General features: G+C 48.4%; 1 protein-coding gene across 4 annotated transcripts; it reads right to left on the minus strand.

Moving 5' to 3' along the window:
- Positions 1 to 494: 494 nt before the first annotated feature.
- Positions 495 to 27,203, minus strand: MROH7 (maestro heat like repeat family member 7). Of its 4 annotated transcripts, none has more exons than XM_075003489.1 (16): positions 26,898 to 27,203; positions 25,933 to 26,021; positions 25,502 to 25,585; positions 22,309 to 22,404; positions 21,242 to 21,346; positions 20,967 to 21,102; positions 19,745 to 19,857; positions 18,584 to 18,730; positions 13,307 to 13,470; positions 12,236 to 12,373; positions 12,023 to 12,137; positions 7,506 to 7,646; positions 5,575 to 5,736; positions 4,191 to 4,729; positions 3,161 to 3,223; positions 556 to 631 (listed from the first exon to the last, which is right to left on the minus strand). In XM_075003489.1, the coding sequence occupies exons 1-14, from the start codon at positions 27,064 to 27,066 to the stop codon at positions 4,394 to 4,396; spliced, it is 1,995 nt and encodes a 664-aa protein (XP_074859590.1). In that variant the 5' UTR covers positions 27,067 to 27,203; the 3' UTR covers positions 556 to 631; positions 3,161 to 3,223; positions 4,191 to 4,393. The 4 variants fall into 4 exon arrangements, with proteins under 4 accessions (XP_074859591.1, XP_074859590.1, XP_074859592.1 ...); XM_075003491.1 differs by lacking the exon at positions 13,307 to 13,470 and adding an exon at positions 17,974 to 18,128; XM_075003490.1 differs by lacking the exon at positions 3,161 to 3,223 and having other exon boundaries at positions 495 to 631.

Here is a 27,203-nt window from a genome sequence, read left to right on the forward strand (position 1 = left end):
CAGCCCCCTGGGTCAGGAAAGCTCTCAACTTTCAGCTGGGCAGTTGATAGCGCTGAGAGTAGAGAACCCACAGTCATGCTCTGTGAGGCAGGCCCCTGCCACTAACATCCCGTGTTACACATGGCCAATATGCACCACCACTCATTTGGCTTAAAAAAAAAAGTCCAAATTGCCTGGCAGGCTTTGTTTGTAGTAAACGCACAGTGCTTTTTATTGCAGATGGTTAGTTGACTTTCCTTGACATGTTAATGACCCTTCCAAAGTCCCTTTGATTTTCCTTCTGGTTAGAAACAAAGCAGGCAGCCCAAGTTCAGAAAAATAATAATCAGTGGCTCTCCTTGTAGGGGGCTCAGCGGGACAAAATCCCTGCCTGGCTCTTTGAGCCAGTTAGGTTGTTATTGCTTGGTAGTTAATTTCCAGAGGTTCAGAGCATTAAAGAGCCTGGATGAGGTGCTTTGGGTAGCAGGCGGATTTGCAAGGCTTTTGTGTTTCTCAGCAGACTCACTGTTCTCTTTGTGTTGTTCAACCAGGCTGTACTTTAATTTCCAGTAAACTGCCAGGACACGTTCATGTGCCTGAGCAGCAAATATACATACGGATGCCTCAGGGTCATGTTTCAAGCCCTCCAGAGCTGCAACAAAAGAGAAAATCTTCAGAAACACAGAACTGTCATTAAAAACCATTCTTACCCAGAAATGCACAGCACAATGGCGGTCTTTGCATTCAGCTGTCTGAAATACCATTTCTAGAGCCCTCTTCTCCAGTTTCCCATCATCTACAGAACCTGTAACATCCATCACTGGATCCTCAGCATCCCCCGCACTCCGCTGAAGCAACCATTGGACATTGCCATAAAGTATCAGCCCGACAAGACTTTGTTATACTTGATGCCTAAATGTGTCCCGGGTGCATCAGAGAAACTAGTCAAGACACTGTGGAGGTCCTGAAGACATGATGACATAAGAACTCAGTACTGCAAGTTGTTCCACAGGGACAGATGCCTAAACCTGCAAGGTGTCACTGAAGTCAATGGAATTCCGCACAAGCACCATGGTCATCAATTTGCAGGACTGAGGAATATGTTCAGGCACGACACAGCAAGGGAGCAGAGTCACAGAAGGGAAGTAAGTGGGGAGAAGGCTAGAGCTAGGACAAAGGCTGCATTCATAAGATCACAAATTAACTCTACGAGGTATGGGCAGGTGTATGAATGCTTAGATGCCACTCTGGTGCACGTGATAAAAATATCCAGACCAGTGTTTCCCAATTTTATTTGGGCATGGAACCCTTTTAAACTTCAAAGAATTTTGCAGAACCTGATCCCCAGGGCCTACCCACCTCAGACCCCAAACCCACCCCCCATTTCCAGGTTTTATCCACTTCTGCCCCCAAATCTGCCCCCTATCTGCAAGCAAATTTACCCTCCATCCCGCAAATTGCGCCCCCATCCCCAGGCTTAACCCCTCACAAACCCCAAACCATCCCCTAGGACTAACCCATCCATGGTGCTGGCAGGGGGAGCCGACGCTGACTAGCCATGTGCATCCAACAGAAAGAAGGCTGGCATGGAAGTGTTCTGTGGGCAGGGGTGAGCCAAGTCATGCCTACCAGAGGGGTGTGGCCACTCAGGTAGTGGGGCAAGTGAGGGGCTCTCTGCAGCTCCCTGCCGTGCTGCTATTGAAATAATAGAACTCAATTCAATTGGTTTAATGGTCGGATCCTTCCCACCACCCTGCCAGCCATTAAATCAATTAAACTGAGTTCTGTTGTTTCAGCAGCGGCAGGGCAGGGAGCTGCAGAGGAGTCAGTGATTGAAATGGAAGTTTTTCGTGGAACCCTTATTTTCACTTTGCGGAATTCCCAGGTTCACAGAACGCCATTTGGAAACAGTGACCTAGACAGTCACACAAGGAGTTTGTTAAATCAGGCAACATGGAAGAAGTAAATATATAGAAGGCAATTGGAAGATTGTTGTCATGTGGCAAACTGGGTAAAGAGAGTTGTTTCATGCATAAGAGCAGCGTGAGAGGACACACAAAGGTAGAAATGGGAGAATTAAAAGAAGAGGCATCCAAGCTGATGACAGTGACATAGCAGAGGACATGGGCCATGAAAGGAGGTCAAATCACATACAGTTTGGGGCTGACCAAAGCAATGCTTTGAAAGAAGCTTGAACTTGATATGGAAGATGAAGGGAAGCTAGTGGAGGAATTCTAAGAAGAGGGATGATACAATAAGTAGTAACAAAGAGATGGTTCTGGCCCAGGATTTTGGATGGACTTGAGGGGGAATAAACAGTATGTTAGGGACCAGACAGAAGGGGTGTGTCTACACTAGGAACTAATTTCAAAGTTAGGAGCTACTTCGAAGTAACTTGCAGAGAGTCTACACACATTTTTTTTCCTACTTCAAAGTTAACTTCAAAGTAGGGAGCCCAACTTCAAAGTCCTTACTCCATTCCATGGAATGGAGTAGTGCCCTACTTCGAAGTTAAACTTCGAAGTAGGATGTGTGTAGATGCTCAACTTCGAAGTCTGTTACTTCAAAGTAAGCAACTTCAAGTTTATAGTGTAGACATGGCCAAGGAGTTAGGTATAATCAGGTTGGGAGCTGATTAGGAAGTGGGCAAGGAATTTTGCTATCGAAGCAGAAAAGAAGTTTTGAAGTATGATGGAAGAAGCGAAAACCTGACTTGGTTATAGCATGGATGTTGGAGAGGAGACAAAGATAAACTCAAGCTTATAGATCTGGTTGACAAGGAGGATGTGTTATCTACAGCATTGTGAAAAGGGAGTTCTAGAGAAGCTTTGAGAGAGAAGAGCTTTGTTCTGATCATATTAAGTTTGAATAAATAATGAGACATCCAGTATAAGATGTTGGAGATTATGTGCAAGAAAAGATATTGAACTCTGGGAGACAGGTCCAGCGTGGATTTGAGAGTCATCTGCGTAGACAGAAGTGGTAATCAAGCATGTGCACTACTGGGGGTGCCACCAAGAGTAAAGCATAAAGGGATAAGAGATATAGATTCAAATTATTGCAATGCTATTTATACAGGGCTTTGCACAAGAATACCAATATGTGTATGGAAATCCTTAGACACAAACACACAAATACTCATTCCTGGTCTTATAAATTTAAACATGTGGTCTTTACTTACCATGACTTATGATGTCCAGATCTGTCATTCTCATCATCTTGTCCATGTGCATAACCAGGAACCCTGACAATGCCATTAAAAGCAGGGAATTCCCATTACTCTCCAACCCTCCAATAGGGACTTGCATAGTTTTAGTCTTTCACACAAGGATGCCCTCAGGTATTTGGACAAGTTCCTAAATCCTGAGTTGGAGAAGCTAAGGAGATAGGCCTCAATCAAAAAGCCCTCAGAGGTTAATAGGGGTCTTATCATTGGCTCCAATGAGCTTTGGATTGTAGCCATACTGAGGCTGGCTTTCAAGAAGATGACATATATATTCTGGTAGAGCAATTCCTATAGGAGTAGCTAGGAGGGTTTTGGAGATTCCAATAGGATTAGTTGCTGATGAGTGGGGCCATTAGGGGTATTCTTTCTGACAAGAGCATAAAATCCTGGAATGACCCCTATTTTTATATTACACCCAATACTAAATCATCGAACGTGGGTAGTCAATAGCAGACGATGGACTAAATCAGGACCACCCAATATTTCTGAATGGACCCTAATATCTATTTATTTACTTATGATTATTGTTGTGGTTTTATTCTTAACATTTATTATTTTCTCTAGAGTCTGGATCTTAACTCTATGTTGACCAAGAAATTTGGATCTTGACAAAAAATAATTGACTACCCCCGTCCTAGGTCAAGAAATTAGGGTATCAGCACAAAAGACTGAAAAGGTGCTTCTATGGAATTTGCTAAAGAAATGCAAATTTTTCTGCATTTACCTATGAATATGGCTGCAGCCCTTCGTAAAGAAGGCTGTGTGCTGCTGAGGTAGCGCTGGCTTTGGAGCAAGAACATTTGGACATTTTCGTGATGTTTTTTCACCTAAGATATCAATAATGCACAAAACACAAGCTTACTGAAAGGGAAGGCCCTACATAATCCCCCGTGACCCTGCTACTCACACAGGGATCTTACTATGTGTAAACCCTCCCGCTCCAAATCAGTACAGAGTTCTAGCAATGAAGACAGAAATCACTTACAAGGTACTGGCAGATTTCATCCACACCTTCCTTGTGGTTGTGCCAGGCCTCCCTGTTGCCCACCTGTTTAGGTAGTCTCCATTCCAGGAGTCGAGAGCATTCATCCACGGCATTCTTACATTTCTACAAGGCAGGATGGAGTTCCCTCAGTTAAAAGACTGGGAAGTGGCAACATTTTCCAACTATTAAACTTAGAATGAGAGTTAGTCTCCTGGAATTTCTTCTTGACAAAAGCTGGGCGGAATGCTCCAAGAGTTTTCCCCAGAAGGGAACACACTTGATAGATTAGGAAAAGATCCTACATGAGAAGGTGGAGCTGGAGAATGAGATGTCTGGACACACTGATGATTCAGGCCAGGAGGTAAATGCCTGTAGGAACTTGCCTCAGCCACATCAGGGTTGCCTTCTTGCAGGTGCAGAAGTAATGGGATCAAGCTGTCCAAGATTTCCTCCTTTTTCATAAGCCCCTGACTCTTTTTCACCTTCTTGACCATTTTTCCAAACAAGGAAATGGCGGCAGAACGTACGTTCAGTCTCTCCTGAGAGAGAGACAAACAGAGAACGTCAGAAAGAAAGGCACCTTGTTCATGCGCTTGAACCCCTCTTGGCTTCTAATGGAAATTACTTCTATGTGTATGCTGCTCCATGGTCCACATCAGGGCTTTTGATGAAACAATTGTTTTTTGTTTGCAAGAAGAGCCTGCTTCCGTGGAAAATTTATTTTTAGGATTTCAGTGGAAAAATGGAAGTTGCAGTGATTCACAGGAGTTGTAATGTGTGCCTCATATTCCCACTCTCTTCCACCAGGCAAGATCCTCAGCTGGACTACATTCCCCATAATGCATTGCACAGTATCTCCTTTTGCTAAGGGAAAGCTGTGCAACCTGGTACATTATACTACTTTATATTGAGATACGGTCCCTGATTCTTCAATGTACTGAGTCCATTCATCTACTGAATTCATGAATTGAGGGCACTCAGCTCTTCATAGGTCAGAGTATGTGATAAGAGCTGGAATTGTCCTTCATTCAACCCTGTGACTATTCAGTTGCAAAAAATGTGTAGTGTAACTGTGCCAGGTACAACATGCATAGCTGAGGTACATGTGTATCATACCATAAGCAGTCCCTTCCATGTGCTACAGTAGGGGCCTAGCCTGCTAACCACAGCTATAGCATGGGCTGTATCTTCTAGTCATAGAGAACACGATCCACTGTGCAGGTACCAGGTAACTGGTGGGGCAGGAGCAAGAATGAAGGGAATAAAAACCAGAAGAGTGGCATTGTTTTGCTGCCCTTAGTTGAGACATCTGACTGCAGGTTTAGAGCAGAGATGATACTCAGTGTCTCTTCCATCATCCCTATCACACACTCTCTTGTCTTACATCATCAAAGAGGACCCTAAGGGGACTGGTGATGCAGTCAACGTAACTTGCTCCATCCGGGCCTCTGAGAATCTTTTTGACGTCAGCGAGAGCTTCCACGACCAGCCTCCCATCCACTCCACACAAGCTGTTTATCATGGCTGGCACCAGGACTTTTACCTCCTGCACAGAAGAAGTTGATGCAGTAACTACCCCACACTGTCTCACCCAGAGTCTTTCCAAGTGGGGAGGGGCAGGGCCTGAGGCAAACCCTCAAGTGCCCCAGGCATAAGGTTGCCCTGGGCAACCTCTCCCCAGTGCTGCAGGCCCGGCCCCTCCTGCACTGTCTCCCTATCCCACTCCCTTACGCCCTGACCAGGGATGGCCTGGGGCAGAGCTTGGGGGTGGCAGGTGGCAGCAGCAGCAGGGGGTTGCCACTCCTTGGTCTCCTCCCCAGCTGCACTCACCATGTGGCGCTGTCACAGCCTCCGGGCCCGCTGAGCCCTGCTTCTCTGCGTGTGGCTGGGGGTGGAGGCTGCTTCCTGCTGTGGAGAAGGAGTGGGGCTCACTGGACCGGGAGGCTGGGGCATGACGGAGCAGAGCAAGCTGCTGCTCATATCATCTATGTGGTGAATTCAGGGGAGAGGGGGGAGGTGAGGGGAGGCGACCCCCTGCTGCCACAACTGTCTGCACCCTGCCCCAGATAATCCAGATAATCCTCCCCTCTCCCATCTATAAGATGGGCTGGGGCGGCTGCTATGGGTCCCCCAAAAGCATGGGACCTGGGGTGGCCACCCTGCCTCGTCCTAGGATGGGACGGCTCTGGTCTCACCATGGAGCCTGGTTTTTAATTTAAATGCGACAAATTCATTTTCAAAGGAATTTTCCAAACACTGAAAAAAGCCCCAAAGAAAAGGGCAAGGTTATCTTAAATGGACTTTCAGTAGGATTCATGCCTCATTCCCTGTAAATTACAGCCTATGTCACATACTTTCTCCTCCCCAGTTCGCTCCTTGGTCATAGCTATTGTAAGACGCTTTTTTTGCTGGCCCTGTGTGAACAGAGGAGGTAAATAGTAACAAATCTGTCACAAAGTTGTTTTCTTTTCCCTTTTGGGTTTATTTCTTTGCTAAAGAAATGAATCATTGCTGCTCACATTTCTGCTATCACAATTCAAATAAACTGATTTAGGACAAGACCAGGCACTAAAGTAGCCATACACAGATATTAGAAAGCTGTACAAGATGGAAGATTATGTATATCCCAAGTTCTCTTTACTATAATCTAGAGGTTTTCATTTGTGGGTACCTACAAATTTTGAATAAAGGTACAGACCCCTTTGGATAAAGGTACAGATATAGACCACAGCTTGAAAATCACTATTCTAAGTTCACAATAATCTTTCATAGACCTTGTAGAGATAGTCCATCGATCCCCAGGGGTCCATGGATCACAGGTTGAAAACCACTGCTATAATCTATAAACAGCTCTGAGACTGCATTTTATATGATAATGTAAAAATTTATTTCCTAACATGTCTCTAGTGTGGAATGTGAGATACCCAATGAAGGTATGAATCCTCTGCAGAGTTTCACAGACACCCACAGGAGCACTTCCAAGTACTCCACTAAGCCTTCACCCAGCTGAGAGGTGTTTTATATGCTTTGGAAGGCTGAAAGATCTGGCTGAAATATTACACTGATCCCACATCCAGCCAAATGGTTCTGGATCTGCTCTGATAGGTTGGGATCTGGAGCAAATCTAGATGGTGTTCCCCTGACCTTGACTCAGGCCAGCAGTTCTAGTTCTGCACCAGTAGAAGTGGAATCTCTTTCGCTTCCAGCAGCAATCGCTTCTTAGTGTCGAGAGTTATTCTAGATTTCTGTGAGCATTGATACTTCTGGAGCAATTACACTGATATTGATTGCAGAATGAAATGGACTCTGACTCACCTTCCCTGGCCAGTCTGCTATGGTAATCAGTCCTTTGACACACAGTGCTCGGATAACTGGATCTGGGTCAGTCAAACCGTTCAGCAGACGGACCACAGAATACTTCTTTGGAAGCCGCTTTGCCTGTGGCATATGGAGCAGCTAAAAAGACAAAGAATAAGTCAATAACAGCCTGTAGAACACACAGCTGTCTGTTTTCAGGATGAACATGATCGTGAAATTGCTGTAAATGCTCCAGCACAAATGAAACCTACTTGCCATGCCTGGAGGAGGCATGAGACCTGTTCCCCATGCTCAGGACAGGTAAGAATCCCATTCAATATGTTCATAGACTATTGCTTAGTGGGCACAAAGTCTATATTCCATGCACTATGTGCTAAGAGTGTCCCATGTGTCTGCAGAGGGTATGAGGCCCATTTCTGGAGCTGGCTTAATGAGATTTTTGGGATTGTGCAGGTGAACCTTGTGCTACCTAAGTAACGGTCTCAGCCCACCCGCCAGTGTGTGGGGCTCAGCATACTGGCCGCGCCTCACAGACATGTCTCCTTTGTGCAGTGCAACGGCTTTGTTGTTCCCATTCCAGCACCAGGAGTGAAAGTTTGGCCCTAGTAAAGTCCAGAGACTTCAATAGGCATGGGCTCTACTGAACGCTAAGTGTAGGTTAGTACCAGCTCCTTCCATTCCAGTCCCCCAACAGTTACAGGTAAACTGGTGGTTGGATCTCAAGGAGAATGTTTAATGTCTTCACCCTGGCATCAAATATGCCTGCTCCGTTTCTGCTGAGTGCTCACTGACAATATTTATTTAGAAGCATTTCTACTGTGCTAATCACAGTACCCGAGGGAGCTCAAGGGCTGTCTCTCTAATCCCCTCATCTAAATAAAACAGTGGTTTGTTAGTAGAGAGCAATCCCCTTAGATTCTCTTAGAACACCAAACCTCAGTCACGAGGTAAAGGAAATGTACATTCTTCTCCTTAGTTCTGGCAATGAAAAATCTATGGCCTGGCTACGAGCAGTAAGAGCAGGCGGTGATCAGAGGCAGAACTACGTGAACTTCTGACAAAAGAAAGACACTTTGTTTACACATTGGACAAACATTTGAAAATAATTTGGCATTGGAAAGGTGTTTGACTGTCCCCTAAAGGCCAAAATGCTCATAACACGAGGGTTTAAACCTGGGCACCTCACTTCATATTTAGGCACTTAATTAAGTAGCCTGATTTTCAGAGGTGCAGAGCACCTGCAACTACCACCTGCAGTGGGAACTCTGGTGCTCCACACTTATGCAAATTGGGCTCAGGTGCCTAAAGACAGCACTGGTATCCAAAGCTAGGCACCCACATTGGAGAATGTTGGCCTGTCTATAAAAGATACCTGCATACTCTAAATCCACATTTAGGAAAAGAGAGGGAGCACAGACTAGAGCACTGAACTAAATGGTTTATATTCTGGCCTCTACCAGACTTCTTATGAAATGTGGGGAGTTTACATCTTGTTGTCTCAGCTGCCCTGGCTATAAAAAGCGGGTTATAGTTCTCATCTACCCCAATGTGCTGCCATGAGAAGAAATTATAGAAGATTAGAGTTGAAAGAGACCTCAGGAGGTCATCTAGTCCAACACCCTGCTCAAAGCAGGACCAACCCCAACTAAATAATTCCACGCCAGGACTTTGTCAAGCCTGGCTTTAAAAACCTCTAAGGATGGAGATTCCACCACATTCTTAGGTAACCCATTTCTGTACTTCATCACCTTCCTAGTGAAATAGCTTTTCTTAATACCGAACCTCAGCATCACCCACTGCAAACTGAGACTATTGCTCCTTGTTCTGCCATCTGCCACCCCTGAGAATAGCCTGCCTCCATCCACTTTGGAAGCTCCTTCAGGTATCTGACGGATGCTGTCAAACACCCCTTTTATGCTTTTCTTCTGAAGACTAAAAACACCCAGTTCCCTCAGCCTCTCCCCATAAGTCATGGGCCCAATCTCCTAATAATTGTCAATGCCCTCTGCTGGACTTTCTCCAAGTTGTCCACATTCTTTCTGTAGTGGGGGCCCAAAACTGTGTGCAATAATCCAGATGTGGCCTCGTCAGTGCTGAATAGATGGAAATAATCACTTCCCGCAATCTGCCGGTAATGCTCCCTCTAATACAGCCCAATATGCCACAAGCCTTCTTGGCAACTAGGGCACACCGAGCTTCATATCTAGCTTCTTGTCCACTGTAACCCACACTTCCTTTTCTGCAGAACTGACATTTAGCCAGTTGGTCCTTTGCTGGTAGCATTGCATTGGATTCTTCTGACCTCAGTACAGGACTCAGCACTTGTCCTTGTTGAACTTCATCTTTGGAAGCTTGTTGAACCTTTCTTTTGGGCCAGTCCTCCAACTTGTCTAGGTTTCACTGGACCCTATCCTTACCCTCCAGCACATCCACCTCTCTCCACAGTTTAGTGTAATCTGAGGGTACAATCCATCCCCTCATCCAGACCATTAATGAAAATGTTGAACAAAACTGGCCCCAAGACCAACCCCGGGACACTCTGCTTAATATCAGCCACCAAATAGACATTGAGCCATTGATTGCTACCCATTGAGCCCAACAATCTAGCCAGCTTTCTCTCCACCTTAGATTCCACTAATCTAAGCCATACTATTTTAATTTGCTGGCAAGAATACTGTGGGAGACTGTATCAAAAGCTTTGCTAAAGTCAAGTTATACCCCATCCACCACTTTCCCCATTCTGTAGAGCCAGTTATATCATCCTAGAAGACAATTAGGTTGGTCAGGCATGACTTGCCCTTGGTGAATCCATGTCGACTGTTTCTGGTCATGTTCCTCTTCTCCAAGTGTTTAGATTTCTTGAGGACCTGCTCCATGATTTTTCCAGGAACTGAGGTGAGGCTGACTGGTCCGTAGTTCCCCAGATTCCCCTCCTTCTTTTTTAAAGATGGGCACTACATTTGCCTTTTCCCAGGCATCAGGGTCCTCCCCCAACTGCTGCTAATTTTCAAAGATAATGGCCAAAGGCTCTGCAATCACATCAGCCAACTCTCTTGGTACCCTCAGATGCATAAGATCTGGCTCCGTGGATTTGTGCATGTCCAGCTTTTCTAAATAGCCCTTACCCTGTTATTTCACATTCTGAAGGCAGCTCACCTCCTCCCCATACTGTGCTGCCTAGTGCAGTAGTCGGGAGCTAACTTTCCCCATGAAGACCAAGACAAATAAAGAAGTTATACTTCAGCATTTTCCACATCCGCTGTCACTAGGCTGCCTTCCCCATTCAGTAAGGGTCCCACAATTTTCCTGACCTCCTTCTTGTTGCTAATATACCTGTAGTAACCCTTCTCATCGTCCTTCACATCCTTTGCTAGCTGCAACTCCAACCGAGCTTTGGAACGTCATGATTATATGTCTGCATGCGTGAACAATGTTTTTATATTCTTCCCTAGTCATCTGTTAAAGTTTCAATTTCTTGTAAGTTTCATTTGTGTGATTAAGCTCACTGAAGAGTTCTCTGTTAAGCCAAGCTGGTTGCCTGCCATATTTGCTATACTGTCTGCACAATGGGAGGTGTGTTCCTGTGCCCTCAAGCTTATTTAAAATACAGGCAGCTCTCTGGGACTCCTTTTCCCCTGGTATTAGCCTCCCAGGGGATCCTGTCCATTAGTTCTATGAGGCAGTCGAAGTCTGCTTTTCTGAAATCCAGGGTCCTTATTCTGCTGCTCTCATTTCCTCCTTCTGTCAGGATTCTTAACTCAGCCACCTCCTGGTCACTGCTGTCCAGGTTACCACCTATTTCTACTTCCCCTATGAATTCTTACCTGTTTGTAAGCAGCAAGTCAAGAGGGACCTGACCCCCAGTTGGTTTCTCTGGCACTCGCACCAGCAAGTTGTCCTCAACATTCTCCAAAAACTTCCTGGATTGCCTGTGCACGTATTGCTCTCCCAGCCAATGTCAGAGTGACTGAAGTCCCCCAAGGAGAACCACGGCCTGTGATCTAGAAACTTCTGTGAGTTGTCTGAAGAAAACCTTGGGTACCTCATCTTCCTGGCCTGGTGGCTGGTCTATATCAGACAGCCATGACATCACCACTTTTGTTGCTCTCACCCCTAACTTTAACCCAAAGGATCTCAAAGGCTTTTCTTCAGTTTCACACCGTCACACTGCTCTCTTACATACAGGGTAATTCCTCCATTTTTTTCTCCCCTGCCTGTCCTTCCTGAACAGTTTATGCCCATCCAAGACAGTGCTCCAGTCATGTGTATTACCCCACCAAGTCTCTGTTAATTGCATCAAGTGTTCTAGTACCATGAGAACCTCAGAAGGAAGACACTGTAGAAGGTCCAAGTCTTATCACTATTTCTGACCCAGGTGGAGTATCTCAAACACTCACAAATGCTTTCCCTGAGCGCTCACTGAATCAGATATATGAACCACTCACCAGCCCAGAAAGGGAAGGGGCAGTTCATACTCGTCTGCCTCAAAGGAGAAGTGACCCAATGGCTCTTACCTCAACAAAGAAGGCCATCGCTGTGAGCCTGTGCTGTTCATCACCTCGTTCGAGGAACGGGACCAGAAGGTACAAAATCCGCCACAGCTCACAGCAAGAGTAGTGGACCATGGCTCTGTGGGAGCAAACAGATGCCCTCGTTGCAGAGGATTTAATCAGCTGGTGGCAGGGGTGAGAAAGTTGACAGAAGAAAGGGATGGGGAGATCTCTCACCTTGCAAGCAGGCCTACCCCCCGATGGTGCTCCTCAGAGCTAGTGAGCAGTTCCCAGCCTCCCTCCTTTTCGACAGAGGTGAACTCATAGTGGCATCCCATCTTTAGGAGAAGGGTCTTCACCGTCTTCACAACACAGCTGCATTCAGAGCAACATCCATATCTGAGCAACACCAGCCCTGCTCATAGCAGCCCTTTAGCCTGTCCCTCCAGGTACCTGCCTTGTAACAAGACTGGACCTACAGTGCCGTGCAATGTAATAGGGCTGGCAACCCTACCCCTGCACTGCACGTCCAATGCAGCACGGGCAGCCTAGTACCACTCACTGGGACCTCTGAGGCCAAGCCCACGTTGCCTCCATGCTGCACCTACTCTGCTTTAACTGAGCTATTGAACCCAACACCATACCGCATGTATGAGTACTGCATATACAAGAAAATGTACCAGTGACAGCCCACCCTGCACAGCGCACGTCCGTGGAGTGGTAGCATCCTGGTTTGTAAGCGAGAGGCACACTGAGGAGCGACATCCCATGGGAAGCATGGAACTCCAATGGAGTGCTATAGACTGTTATTGTTCGTAAGTATTGCAGTGGCACCAAGCAGCCCTAGTTGTGGAGCAGGGCCGCATTGTGCTAGGTGCTGAACAAAGCCAGAAGAGAAAGACGGTCTCTGCCCCAAAGACGTTACATCTAAGCATGAGGTGAGATGACAGACGGGTGGGGGAGCATGAGGAAACAATGAGCCAATGTGAACCACCATGGCTGGCAGGGGCTCAGCGCCCCCGCAGTCTGACTGTCGTCAGGCTTTTGTAGGCATCATGGCCAAAGAGCGTTTCAGCGTAGCTTCGCGGAGTGCCACTCAAAAGCGAAAGTGCTTGTTTGACAGAGGCCAGCGTGGGGGGCTGAGTGGAGGCAGGAGGTGCCGTCTCAACACTGAATGAAAGCTGATGGGGGAGGTAGAACAGATTATAAGAGGCCTGGCCTGTGACAACAAGCAGCTCTCCGGTCAGCAGAGCCCAGGGAGGAGTCTGACTGATGTCGTTCTCGTCATCTGGTACTTTCAGTAGTTACCGTGCAGGGATGAGCTCCTCCTGGGGGTCCCTGCTGTTGGGCAGGTTGAGCCCAATGCTATAGTGCACCTGAACAAGCAGGGCCATCAGGAGGCGGGGATAGATGCGTTTCACTGCGTGAGTGCACATGGATGCAGATAACACCTCAAACAGGGCACTGGCTGCCTGCAGGAGGGAAACAAATGTAGGTAAGACCCTCTGCCTCTCCCTAGCACTTGCATTTCATAGGCAGTCCTTGGCTGTATGGACCCCAACAAGGCCACTTAGTCCAGGCCTTTGCCATTAAGAAGAGGTGGTGGCGTTTTGTCATGGTACCCCCTCTCCTTGGCTGAAGGCTGTGCACTGCCTGCAGGAGACAACGGGTTTCAGTGCCAAGGAAGAGGCAGCATGGCCTAATGGACAGAACATTGACTTGGGAGTCAAGAGACTTGGCTTCTGTTGCTGGCCAGCTAGGGGTCCTTGGGTGAGTCACTTCCCCCCCCATGCCTCAGTTTTACCATCTGTAAAATGGGGATAATAATACTGCCTTGCCTGGAGTCCTACTGATGAACAGCACTCTATAGAGGAGCTATATGTTACTAGTATATTATTCTGGTTCTGGACCTTTACTCCCAGGACAAGCTGTAGCTGGGGCTGATGTACACATGGGGTGCTCAAACTTTGAGGAGCAGAGGCAGTGCCCCCACCCTCACCCTCTGACAAGGGAGGCAGGAGCTAGCTGGCTTGGACCCTGAGAAGGAGAAAATGGGAGTGGGAGGGGAGTGGAGTGCTGCAGAGACACTGGGAGGAGGCTGACTGCTCAGTCTCTGATGGGGGAGGAGAGGGAAAGGCAGCAACGACGTCCTCTCCAGGCCGTTAAGGAGCAGTGTTGATTGGCCCTACAGGGAGCTTCGGCCAGCCCTGGGCGATCAGAGGCGCTGGTGTCAGGGGCATGGCAGTATCTGAGTAAGGCAAAGAATTTGAACATGGGAGCATTCTTAGGGCTCTGCCGCAGACACAGGGAGCTTTCCTGGTCCCTTCTCTGGGGGGAAAGTTCACGGCAATACATCCTTCGGACAGGAGCCCCTCTGCTCTTTGATGAGAAAGGAGAGTCATGTCTGAATGGTTTCTCACAACTAGAGGTATGATGGAGGCTGTGTCTCCAGAGGTGCTTGGCCTTTCCTGCAGCTCCTTCAGCAGCACAGCCAGCAGCCTGTGGGTGCGAGAGGTCACCTCTGTTCTGGCCAGTGCTCTCCACATCTCCGTGGCATCTCTGCAAGTTGAGAGAGATGGTAGCATGCTGGATCGGACACACTGAGCTCTGCCACACCACAGTGTGACTGCACCAATGGTCGCAGAGAAGGTGATTACAACAGGGACTCATCCCAGATACCAATGAACCAAAACTACGTGCCTAAAGCAGTAGGTGACTCACATGACAGGTTCCATCAGATGGTGTGCTGAGAACTCAGCTCTGCAGGTTCATATAAGATAATCATTCATATGCTTTTACCCATAAGATACAGGTCACGTGTGGGGCTGGCAGAAATGATTGCTGGTTCTACACATATACCTGGTTGCGCTGTGGTGTTTACAGTGGCTTGGGGATGTACAATCACAAGTACACCCTTGTCATGAACAGCCCATTCATTACCTCCTGCAAGGTGAGGGGGGCTCTAGCTCACCAGTAGGGCGCTTCCCCCTCCTGAGAAGGATCAGCAAGGAGGTGGAGGCAATATCTGCAGTCTTTAGATTCCCTTCTCCTAGGTGCAGAGCTGGGTATGGGACCGCAGCTGCCCGAGTGGCACTGACTGGCTCCTGGCTACAGATGAAGACAACGTATCCACCTGGATTTGATCCGCTCCACCAGCTACCTTCCAGCTGGGGGATACAGCCGTGATCCTTGGGAGTATATGGAACCCATCTGAAGTGGCGCTGTGCCTATTTACAGAGGTTGGCTGAGGAGGATTATGGGGAATAGTTTTTCCACTCCCTGACAGCCCTGTGGAATGCTACAGTGTTCTGCTCTCACCTCCTGTTCCTCACATGCACCAAGCGCTAGGTGGGTGAGACAGGCACCATGGGCAATGGCGCTCACTTTGGGTGGGGGGTACGCGTGTGTGTATCATCATCACAGCTGATCCCACTGGTGAAGGGGACCAGAGGACCCATGTCTACAGGGCACTGGAGTTGGGATGAGGCTGAGCTGGCTCAGGTTCATCCCAAGCAGGGCAGAGATTGTTAGAAGGTTGTAGGACACGACCACAAAAACTGACTCGAATCACATCACCTCCATTGTGCTCCATGGGGGCAGGCCACTATTTCTGCATCAGCTGTACGGCTCAGAGGTCATGCTCGTCTCAAGGCTATTACTGAAGCTCAGGTCACAGCTGTGCCAAGGGCACTGTCCCTGCTTGCTTGGTAAGCCAAACATGGCTTTGGATTTTGGACATGGGGAGTCTGCTGAGTATGTCTGTCACCTGGGGGTTAGATGCCTGTGAGGCACTTCCGCTTGGGCCTACACGTTGATACAATTCAGGAGCGTAAGATCATCCACAGGGCAGCAGGTTTTCCTGAATGGCGCTTCATGTTGGAAGCTCTTCACCATGGGGCTCTATGAGGGGGATTCCCCTCCTTACTGTGTCGTACATGAGCCCATGAGTCTTACTGTTTTGCACGAATACTGTGTGTGCCTCAGTTCCCTTGTGTATTACACCAGTGCCTTGGTGTGGGAATATGGATGCGTGACTGTCTGAGACTCAGGGGAGCACGTAAGGCAGCTCTAGCTGCCTGCAGGTAAGCCAGGGGTGGGGAACCTGCAGTTACTGGCTGGATATGGCCACTTACTCATTTTCATCCGGCCCCCAGGCCACACAGATTCAGCTCACCTGCCTGCAGGTAGGGGTGCAAGGCTTGGGGCTTCCCTCTGCGGTGGGGTGAGCTGGCACTCCGGCTCCTTCTCCCTAGGCAGGAAGCCCTGAGTCTTGTCCCCACCCAGCAAGGATGGAGTAGTGACTGCCGGCTTGCCCAGCCAGAAAGGAAGACCCAGGCCTGCATGTCTCCTGGGCGGGTGAGTTGAACATGTGTGGCCTGCCATGGATGGTTCTGGTGGATCAGTGGCCCCAATACAATGGGTAGTGCCCTTCACAGTCTAGGATTGAGGTGGGGGTGACACTTTGCCTGGGAAGCCAGACAAATACTGGTGGGGAGGGGCAATGGGCATATCAGAGGTTGGGTCCCAGGAAGCCGCACAGTCTGCTGTTGGGGGCCTCAGAGGAGAGGGGGAGTCTGGTGCTTCCAGCCTGGGCTTCCCCCAAGATGGACTCTGCAGAAGCTCACTGAGGTCTGTGCTCACAAGCTCTGTTCCCCACTGTATTCCTATAGACTAATAAACCATCCGTGCTACTTGGTGGCTGAGAGTCACTGTTGACAGTGAAGGTGGAGTGCAGAGCTCCTCTGTCTTCCCCCAGTATCCCGGCCAGGTGGACCTGCTGCAGTTAGCCCAGGGGTGCTGGATGCTCTGAGGTCAGGTCAGGGAAGCCATAGTCATGAAGGCTTTTTGGCCTGGACAGCAAGCCCTCATGGGAGTCACACCCCCAGAGTCCTGGCTGCTTTCAGACAGAGCACTCCCAGAGCACGGCATCTGTGGTTACTGTGACAGATACCAACCCCCAAATCCCCATACTTCTGGGTTACCTGGGAGTCCCACTCTCCCCATAACACACTGCCACAGCTGGAGCTTCTGAAAGCCTTCAGGTGGCAGCTCCCTTCATACAGAACAGTGGGAGCTCTGGCATGCATGTTCCCCGTTGGCAGTATTGGAAGCAGCAGCACTGGACTTTAGCTAACTACTGTGATTTTTTCCCCAATTACTGTGAATTTTCCAATGTGGTTGAGAGGCGCCCAGAGTCTAGAGCAGAGGTTCCCAAACTCCTTCCCCCGCAGCCCACTCCCTTCAATGCAAACCTTTCTGTGGCGCACTAGCCAACCACCCATGACAAAATGCATTTGCTTACCTCTAAATGGCTTAGCTACCAAATTATTCCTAGAAGTCTACTGGAGCACAAAAGCATAGATACACAGCTCTAATATGGGGCAGGGCATGCAGGGATGGAGATTCAAGGTGGGCTCCATGCTATGGCGGCAGAGACAAGTCCTGAGCCTGTGGCCCACCTGCAAGATGGTTGCAGACCTCTAGTGGTTCATGGAGCACCCTTGGAGAACCATTGGTCCAGGCAGAGTGTGTCCTGCATCTGGAGGCAAATAGGACCATTCCCTGCAAGCGCTCCATGCACATTTGTGGTTTTCAAGCACAGGCAGCAGTATGTATGCTCATGCACCAATTCTGCAGACTGGGAATTTAACCCCATGTGGTCTCATCACTGGGATTCCCCTCACCCCTTCTGCTCATTCCAAGCTAGTGAGTGTCACATCAAATGGCACCGTTACTAAATATCAGTGAGGGCATCTGGGCAAACCTGTGGTCCCTGCTGCTGTGAGATGGATGGGGAAAGAGCCTCCTGGGTTGAAGCAGGACGTGTGGTGGGGTATTCTCTCCCACTGGCAAGACTGACATTGTCTGCACAGCCAGGAGGCTGCTGTGGGCTTGAGATCTCTCAGGAGGAGAGGAAGGAATAAGGAACCCGAAGAGTGAGCTCTCAGTATCCTGGTTGTTAGGAAGTTTCATACCTGTCCAGCGGGAGAGGACATTTTAGTAATGCTGTGGACACTTCCTCCATGAAAGCACAAGCCAAGAGGCATACGGCCATGATCACTACCTGTCTGGCATGGGAATGATGGAGGGCTCTGAGCTGGGAGTGGATCTTGCCCACAATCTTTGGCACCTAGAGGAAAACAGTACCACTTAGGGAGTCTGAGTGGTTGCATGTAGGGGGCTGCCTTCTATGGGAAGAATTGGCACATAACAGGACAGACACTAGTAATGTCTCTACTCCTTCCAGAGAGGACATCAGGCATTGTCACAGAAAACCTTCTAGGTTGCGTGGGCCTTCTCCTTGCCAAGGCAGGAGTGTTCCCTGTAATTGAGTCTCTAGCATTTTGTAGAAGAGATTTAACCAGAACAAGAGGGAACTGCAGCAGCTAGAAGGGAACCACCCATGCTTCCAGAAGTAGTCTCCCAGTCCCAAGTGAAGGAAACAGTGGATCATTCCCAGATCTAGACAGTCTATGTGCAACATTTACAATATCAGCATCATAAGGAAGAAAGCATGCCACTGACGGTACCCGAGGACCAGAGATTCTAAATGGTCCCCAACTCCCAAGACCCTGCTACCTGCACCTGTATCTTCCACTTGTACTTCTCCAGGAGTACATTCAGAATGGTCTTTGATGCTTCCATGGTGCCCTCACTGGCCTCTTTCAGGCTTTCTACAGCTGTCAGTAGAAGATCCGTCACCTGCTCTGGGCTGAGAAATTGTCCGAATCTCTGGAAAAACACAACCAAAGCACCTGGTGTAGGTGACCCAACTAGACACGCAATCTGCAGCTGGTGTAATTGCTAAATGGAAATTTAGACGAAGCCCCGTTTGGCTTTTTACATCTTATTTATGAATGAGCTGCCTCCACCAACATCAAGACCATTCAGCAGTACCAGCGCTTCATGAGAGCTCAGCTGCTCAGGTGTGTGATGCATTCAGCCTTTGACCTTCTCCTGAGCCCTGTGTGTGGCATTCTGTAATCAAATACTCTTGGGACTATTAGTCACCAAATACCCTTGTTAGTGCTGTTTAACCAATCAAACCATTCACAATTAATGAGGACAACCAAGTTTAGTGAGTATTTTCTTTTCTGCTAATTGAGCCTTAGATAAAATTCCCCTTTAAGATAAAGACAGATAGGCTCTGAGTAATAGTTGGTCAGAAATTTTCTGTTCCAGTTCTCCAGAAGATAATTTTTGCCACAGGAAAAAAAAATTCTGATGTTTCCATTTGACATTAGTTTGCATCCACCTGTGCTGCTGAAGTATCTCCTGGGAGTTCAGGTGTCCTCATTTTCCTTTAAGGACAGGGCTTCTTGGCTAGACTACATCTCCCATGATACACCCTGGATTCCCATGTGACTGACTGCCACAGTGCATTATGGGAGATGTAGTCCAGTTGGGAATCCTAGCTGATGAGGGGAAACAGGGGCAAGAAGCCCTCAAACAACAATGCCCATGAGGCACTATGGCAGTTCAGCCAGATGTCAAACTTAGGCAAAATGAAGTGTTTTCCATGTCTAAATTGAAATATTTTGGAACTTTCCATTCTGGGAAAAGTGTTACTATTTCAATTTGTCATCCTGATTTGGGATGAAAAATGTTGAAATGCCACAATTATCCACAGGACAAAAAGTCCTATCTCATCCTGTTCCACTCTGCCCTGTATCCTGAGAGGTACGACTGTGGGAACACACAGGCAGCCAGAAATACTTTCCATTACCCCGCATGCTAAGGAGTCACCTGAACAATTTCAGAGATGTGGTGGCCAGTCCTGGTAGGCTCGTAGCTACCCCACTTCTCTTTGGAGATTTGATGTAGCACTGCTATCGCAGGCCCCCTCTTCCTCCGAGGTTCTGAGAGAAGATGACAAGTTTGGAAAAGATGGAGAGAGGTCAGAGGAGAACAACTAAAAAGATAAAAGATTTAGACAAGAAGACATATCAGGAAAGGTTATAAAAACTCAGCATGCTTGCCAAAAGAAGTGTGAGTGGCACCTGGTAGCAATCCTCAAATATGTTAAGAGCTGTTATAAAGGGGGCTCTGATGAATTATTCTTCATGTCCACTGTAGACAGGACGAGAAATGGTCTTAATCTGCAGCAAGGGACATTTAGGGTAATATTAAGGAAAACTTTCTAACTCTGAGGGTAGCTAAGCTCAGGAATAAGCTTCCAAGGGAGGCTGTGGAATTCCCATCATTAGAGGTTCTTAAGAACAGGTTGGCCAAACACCTGTCAGAGAGGGTCTAGGTTTTGCTTCAGTGCAGACAAATGGATTTCATGATTCCTGAGGCCCCTTCTAGCTCTTCATGGCTGTGATTCTAGGTTTGAAAGTCTTCCCATTCTGCCTTTAGATAACTGGCTTCCTTCCATCCTCATTCATGTATGCTGAACCATAAATACGAAGCCATAGTGTTTGAAGGAGCGGCAGGTCTGCTGCCTAACAACACCCTACCATGGAAAATATGTATGTGTAGGGAGGCAGACATGACATCACAAGCCTCCTAACAGCCTTGACCATAAAGAATATTCTTCAGTGCTTTTTTCCCTCAAAACACTGCATACTCACACCCTTCAGATAGTTTCTATCTTGCAGTATGGTTTGCCCTTACCCTCCCCCTGCAAAACACATCCCTTTTAAATGTAACCTTCATTAATAGTGTCTCTGATTTCCATCTATTACTCACTACCCTCACAGGATATTAAAATGCTACCCACCATCAGGGCCTCTGACCAATCAACAGCAAAATCTCCAGTGGCCTTTCACATAAGGCCCTACTGAAGTTTCTGAATTCACCTAGCCTAGAGAAGGGAAGATGGTTGTCTGCTTACAAGCTGTGTTCTACCCCAGTTCTCCAATAAGACACCTGTTCCTATTGGGACTTCTCATCAGGTTAGAATTAGCGCCCAGCTGCACACAAGCAGGAGTTTCCAGTCCTCTGAATTCCAAAAGACCCCTCTTACCCTTTTGGCTCTGCATGAGGGCATGAAGGAAATACAAGCCTTCCGTAGCCTGGCAGCCAATCTCCTTCTCCGGGTCACCAACTCTCAGGGCCAGCCGTCCAATCAGGAGCCCCAGCCTGGGGAACTCAGGTGACAGCTGAATGAAAATCAAAGAGGGAAGGAGTCAGTGTGTCCTCTTTGGTGGACAAAGTCCATAAATGCCCCTCAGGGGGAAAAGAGCATGGCCTTGGGCCAGCTGTCTGACTTCAGACTATCAGGGGTCAGAGGTCACTCACACAGAACTTAGGATGCTTGGCGGCCGCTTGCAATAGGCAGAGACTGGTGCTCACAGCCCTCAGTCGCTCATGAGCTTTCTCTGATGTCATCCAGGGGGCCAAGTGCTGCAGAAATAAGGAAGGGAGGCCTGTGTAAAAACTGCACAAGGGCATGTTTTGAAATGAATCCCTAAAGCTGCTCTTTCTTTAATCTGACCACTGCAGTATTAACCAGACAGGCTGCCTAAGTCCTGTTCCCTGTCAGGATTTCGGTCGTGGACAGTTCCCCTGAAGCAAACCCCTCTAAAGAGGTAAATCTATTTATACCACCACTCAGTTCACTCCTGTGTTCCTCAGGATTGCAGCATCCTGTAATCAGTGCACTGCGCTGAGAGACTGCTGCAGTGCTACATCCCACCAGAGGTCTGGTCCTGTTCTTCTCTGGAGCCATCAGTCATAGCCAGAAAACCAGACAAGACTCAGGCAGATCTCATGATTCTCCATCAGGGACGTTCTAGGTAGCAAGCAAGGGGGTGAGTGTCCTCTGAGTACCATTTCCCTCTTCGTGAGTCACTCTGTTTCTGGCAAGGGAGGAAGAAGTGAGCCCTTCTGCACCCGAGAGCCTTTCCTACTTCTCCAGGTCTGGTCACCTCTGTAGGAAGGACAGCGATAGCCTTTGCTATTGCACTTCCAGTTTCAAACTCCCCAAGCTAGATGGGAGACCCTCTGATTAATGCTCACCAGCCTGATGGTGGAGTTCCACTTTCCATTCCCAGCATGGCCTCTGGGAGAGGGACAGAGGAAAGAGAGAGCCTTGCCCTCGCTGTCAGCGACTGGGTGCAAGGCAAAGGAAGTCCTTGGCTGTGAAGGACAGGACAAGCCTCCTGAAAAGCTATACAAGAGTTCCTTTCCTTCGCTTTCAATGAAAGATTTTACTCCATTGCTCTGAAGCAGCTGACACATGTCCACCACTCTAGGGTCTCAGCTGAGAGATAACAGAAACACTAACCCAGATATCTCCACCCTGACTGCCACAGGAAGATAGCATTTCCCACATCCTCTGCCTGTACCAGCACAATGCTGCTTACATCCAAGAGGTTCTGCAGCTCAGCTGGGGTTGGCTTCTCAGACAGGAGAGCTCTCAGCATCACTTCCAGGGCATCCACACTCTGGTTGTACAAATCCTGAGAAGATGAAGAGCCACAGCACTTGGCATCAGACCAAGCTCAGGATGCCTAGGCACAGCCTGTAAGGGTCATGTGATACCACACACATTTTACAATTTCCATTTCACACCCCTTCATTATTACTGCTAGGAGGCCTGATATGGAACCAGCATCTCAATCACCCTCAGCAGCGGGCCCCACCTGCAGCATGGCCGAGGAAAGGGAAGTTGCAACGCAGTCACTGGGCTCTAGCCGCTGTCTATGACCTACAATCCAGCGAGGGCTCAGCTTTGTGATGTGTAATCATCTCAGCAGGGTGGAGAGAGCTCCTCCTTGCTCTGTTGTCCCCAGTCTTGTTTCCACCTCTCACAATACACATGCCTCTTACCCACTAGACACCAAGTGGGAAGCTTTTCCAATCGGCTCTAGGCAAACCAAACTCCCCTGGAGATAGCACTTCGGTGGGGTGGGAAAGCTTATGTGCTCCAAAGATTCTGTGAGCTATGCTGATGGGAATGATATTTCTTGGGAGGGACACCCAACGGGGTCAAAGGGTGGAGACCAGATTAAAAGCAGTCCCTGGATCCTCCATGATCGGAGTTGAGTGAGAGGCCAACCACCTATCCCCCTAGAAAAGAATTAAGCTGCAGGAGCTCTGCAGAACTTTCCAAACTTCTGCAGAAAAAAGGATGGAACTGTCAGGGCCACGCATTAAGCATGAAGCCAGCATGTCTGCCAGGGCAGACGTGCCAGTGGGCAGCTGGAGCGACATGTAAAAGCAGTTGTTTGAAAGCACCCCAAACAGTACTTTGAGGGGATCTTATGGACTTAACATATGGTGGACACACAAAGAATGGCCCAGGATACATAGGAATGGCCAAGCCTTATTAATGCCAAAGCAACATTTGATGGCACGGGAAGGATTCAGATTCAGGTTCTAGGCAAGCCGAAGGAGTGGGTGTAGACAAACCAAAAGACACAAAGGCAACGTCCTCATGGGAGGACAATGGATTACCTTTATATTTGCTTTGTGGTTTTCCTGCCTTTGCAAGGCTTCTATTGAGGGCAGAGCAAAGATGCTGGCAATGCAGACAATGATCACTTCCGACTTCTCTTTACCCTCCAGAGGTGGCTTCACTTTGCTAGTAGAAAAATAAGCACCCATTGAAATTCCCACTGTGCAAGAGGCCTCAGGCTTTCATTTTGTCACTGTGGGGGCCATAAGGATGGATGGGAAAACATGGCTAACAGGGGTTTGTGCTAATGCTGGCGGCAGAAAGGAGCAGCGTGGATGAGAACAAAGCTGGGACCTGCCTAATCATTATTGTTTGTTATTGGTGTTACAGCCATGCCTGGAGGCCATGACTGAGATTTGGGCCCGTTCTGCTAGCAGCCATACATATTGCCCAAAAGCCCCTGCCCAAAAGAGCTTACAGTGTAATTACCCATGATGGACAGAGGAAATATCATTTCTACCCATTTTACAGAAGGGAAACTGAAGCACTGACTTGCCCACTCAGACACTGGCAGAGCCAGCAAGTGATCCCTATCTCCAGAGTGCCAGTCCAGGGCAATAACCAGGAGATCGCCTTTCCCCAAGTGCTGGCAGAGGGTACAATTGGCACCGAGAAAGCATCCTGCATCGTTGTTGGGGAAAGGATTAGCCCACACCCACAGTGGAAGCTCAGCAAACATCTGAGCACAGAGGGAGGTAAGACTCCATTCAGATGCCATTCACTTTAAACAAGCGCTTGGATTCACGATCCTCCATGTCAGTCTGAACAACCCACCCAACCAGGTGGTGAGCCAGGTGAGTTCTGTCCCACTGAATGCTCAGCAAAGGGAGCTGGACATCCCTCCCTGAAGGCTGGGATTCCTGGCTCCACAGAGTCAGGGCAAGACCTCCGAGTACCTGCAGTCCGCAATGAGCAGCATTCCCTGACAGCGCATGGCACTGGAGCGTGAGTCCAGCGAATCCAGCGGCAGTGATTTAATGTGCTTCTGTGAATCCCAGAGACAAACATAGCAATGAGCTCCTGGCAGTCCTGCTAACCGCAGTGTTAGTCCCTGTCCCCAAACAAAGGGGTGATCCCAGCTTCCAGAGAGCACAGGGAGGGCGCTAACATCCCAGGCCAGACCAACATCCTGGACAAGCCTCCAAGTGAATAAATCCATGATGAGCAGCTGACCCCGTTGCTTCCCTCTCTGACCTTCTTGTCCTGTGTCTTCTCTTGACAAAGTGAACTGGGGCAAAGCCATTCTCCAACTGGATCAGGGAAAGGACTTTCTCAGGGGAGAGCCCTCTATCGAGGAATTTACCTCAGGAGACTTAAGCCAGTGACAATCATTGGATACCTATGACAGAACCATGTAGCAATGTGTACGCGACCTATATTTTAGTTGGTTTATTCTTGACCATTTTCTGGGCCTCCTCTTGGATTCTGCATTTACTTCCTCACCCCAGGGGAACAGTGTTTGAAATGGGAGGCAGCTTGCCCAACAGTTTACCCTTGTACCAGGCTGATCTGCTGATGTCTGGGGAATGCAGATGGGCTTGTGCCATCTCCTTTATGACTGGGTAAAGCTTAGGGATGTGGCTTTTGTATGGCGCTTGCAACAGAGTCCTCCCAAAAGAGAAAATATGCACAAAGAGATGCACTAGGCAAACTCACTACCAATATTCCCTGTAAGCTAAACACTTGGGCAGTCTCCCAGGAGAGAGTCAAGTGCTGGTCAGCTGATTAGCAAAGCACCTATAGTTGCCCACAGCCAGCAGCATGTGTTTCCATGTGCGTGTGCCTTGGTGTACATAACAAAATTTATGCCACCCATGGAAGGAAAAAAATTAGAGGGAACACTGCTCACCACCCATGTGCGGCCCTCTAGTTACCCACTCCCACTCTACACTAACCCTTTCGAGTTATTTAATGAACACTCGTATTTGGATAACATGAAATTGGTTAATATATGCCCACACCTCATTGCTTCTGGAGCGTCGGAGCTCTGTCTGAGCCCAGGCCTGTCTCACCTGTCTCTCATAAGGCAGCCTAGCAGCAGGATTCCTTGAAATTCTAGCTCTGCCACCTGCTCAGTGACAGGAGCAGATCTTACTCACCACAATCTGCTTGACAAGCAGGAGTTTCTGGCTGGGAAGGGAGCTTGTTTTCTGTCCGGTCCTGCTGACTTCCCTGCCAGGTTCCTTCTCAGATTATGGAACCAGCCCAGCCAGGAAAGAATATGAAATATTAGTGAGGGAAGAAGGCACACATCAGTTGTTAGACACCACTCCCATCAAAACACCAACACAAGAGTCACACGTGCTGTGTTGTGAGACAATCATTAAATATGCACAAGGAAAATCAAAAATCAAGTCATTTGACCCCTTATTGTTTGTGCTGAGTGGTCAGAATCTTAGGCACTTAGAAGAGCTACATAAATGCCTTGCTGGATGGAGTGCATGACAAATGTAATGGGAGGGTTCGGTTGAAGTGCAGAGAAGTGTGAGGGGAGAGAGACAGAGACAGAGACATGGGAGTGTGTTCCTACCAGCTTACTGCAATGTTTCAAATCCACCATCTCCAGTGCCGGCTGCACTTTGTTCTGCCTTATTGACCCAGAAGCTTCGCATGGATTTTCTGAATTTGATAAGAAGAGAGAAGGTAAAATTCTGCATAGCTGGTTAGAAGGGATGCATGGTGGGCAGACGGAATATGTAAATAATTGCTGCCCCTCCCAATGGCATTCAGAAGAAGCTAGTCTTGTATTTATCACACAGAACTGGGAATCCAGAGATGAGGGTTTAATTCTTGGCTCTGCCACTGCAGACCTCCTGTGTGACCTTGAGCAAGTCACTTAAACTGGGTGCAGTGGAGAGAGATGGCTGTCCAGAAGCCAGTCCCTGCTCCCCAGTTCTCAGTTCTGGTGCATGATAAAGCCGGTTTGCCTACTTCTTATGCAAGATGAAGCTGAAATGGAATGTGACATGCTGCTCAGTTAAAGGCCCTTCGGAGATGGCTGGAGCCTCCCAATGCCATATCCCATCTCCACCACAGTCCGGTAGTGCCTGAGAGAGCATCTGCAGCACATGCAGCAAAATGAACTGGGCAGACTGGAAAAATTCAGCCCAGTCTCTTTCAGTGCCTCAGTGCTTCATCTCTAAAGCAGAGAAAGCCCTCCCTACTTGTCTGGGGGAGAGGAGGGCCTTGAGAACCAGAGTTGGCATTTTTCCTGGGGGTTTGAAACCCAATTCCCACTTAAAGTCAATGGCTGTTGAGTGCCCGCACACCTGTGAAAACTGCAGCCTGATTGATAAATGCTTGTATGATATTCAGGCACTGTGGGGTTGGAGCCACACAAACACCTTGGTTGTTGAGACGCAGTGGGGCCCCAGGTCTCACAACACCATTTCTTTGGAGACCTTTCTGGTTGGAGATGCTGCAGCATTTAATATGTATCTGGGGATACTGTAGGCATAGGCCCCTGACCTTCTCCAGACACACATGGCCCCTCACTGTCAGAAGTGGCCGGTGCTGTGCAGTGCTCCAGAGGGCAATCATCTGGAGTGTTCTTGGTCACCTCTTCTTTGAGCCTCGCAGGGCACAGCTGGGCCACCAGGACATCAGCTGACTCCTCACCTCCAGTGACCAAACTCTGGGTACCTTCCTCCTTCTCCTGGGTCATAGGAACACCTGCCTGGACCCTCAGAGCAGTGCCTGTCTCCTCAGCTCACAGACTAGAGTCATGGGCTCTTTCTCCCATGAGTAGTTCAAGGGATACTGTTGGCTCCTGTGGTCTACGCCTGCCTCCTCCTTTCTAGA

The sequence above is a fragment of the Carettochelys insculpta genome, chromosome 9, assembly GCF_033958435.1.
Source record: "Carettochelys insculpta isolate YL-2023 chromosome 9, ASM3395843v1, whole genome shotgun sequence".
In the NCBI taxonomy this organism is placed as follows: Eukaryota; Metazoa; Chordata; order Testudines; family Carettochelyidae; genus Carettochelys; species Carettochelys insculpta.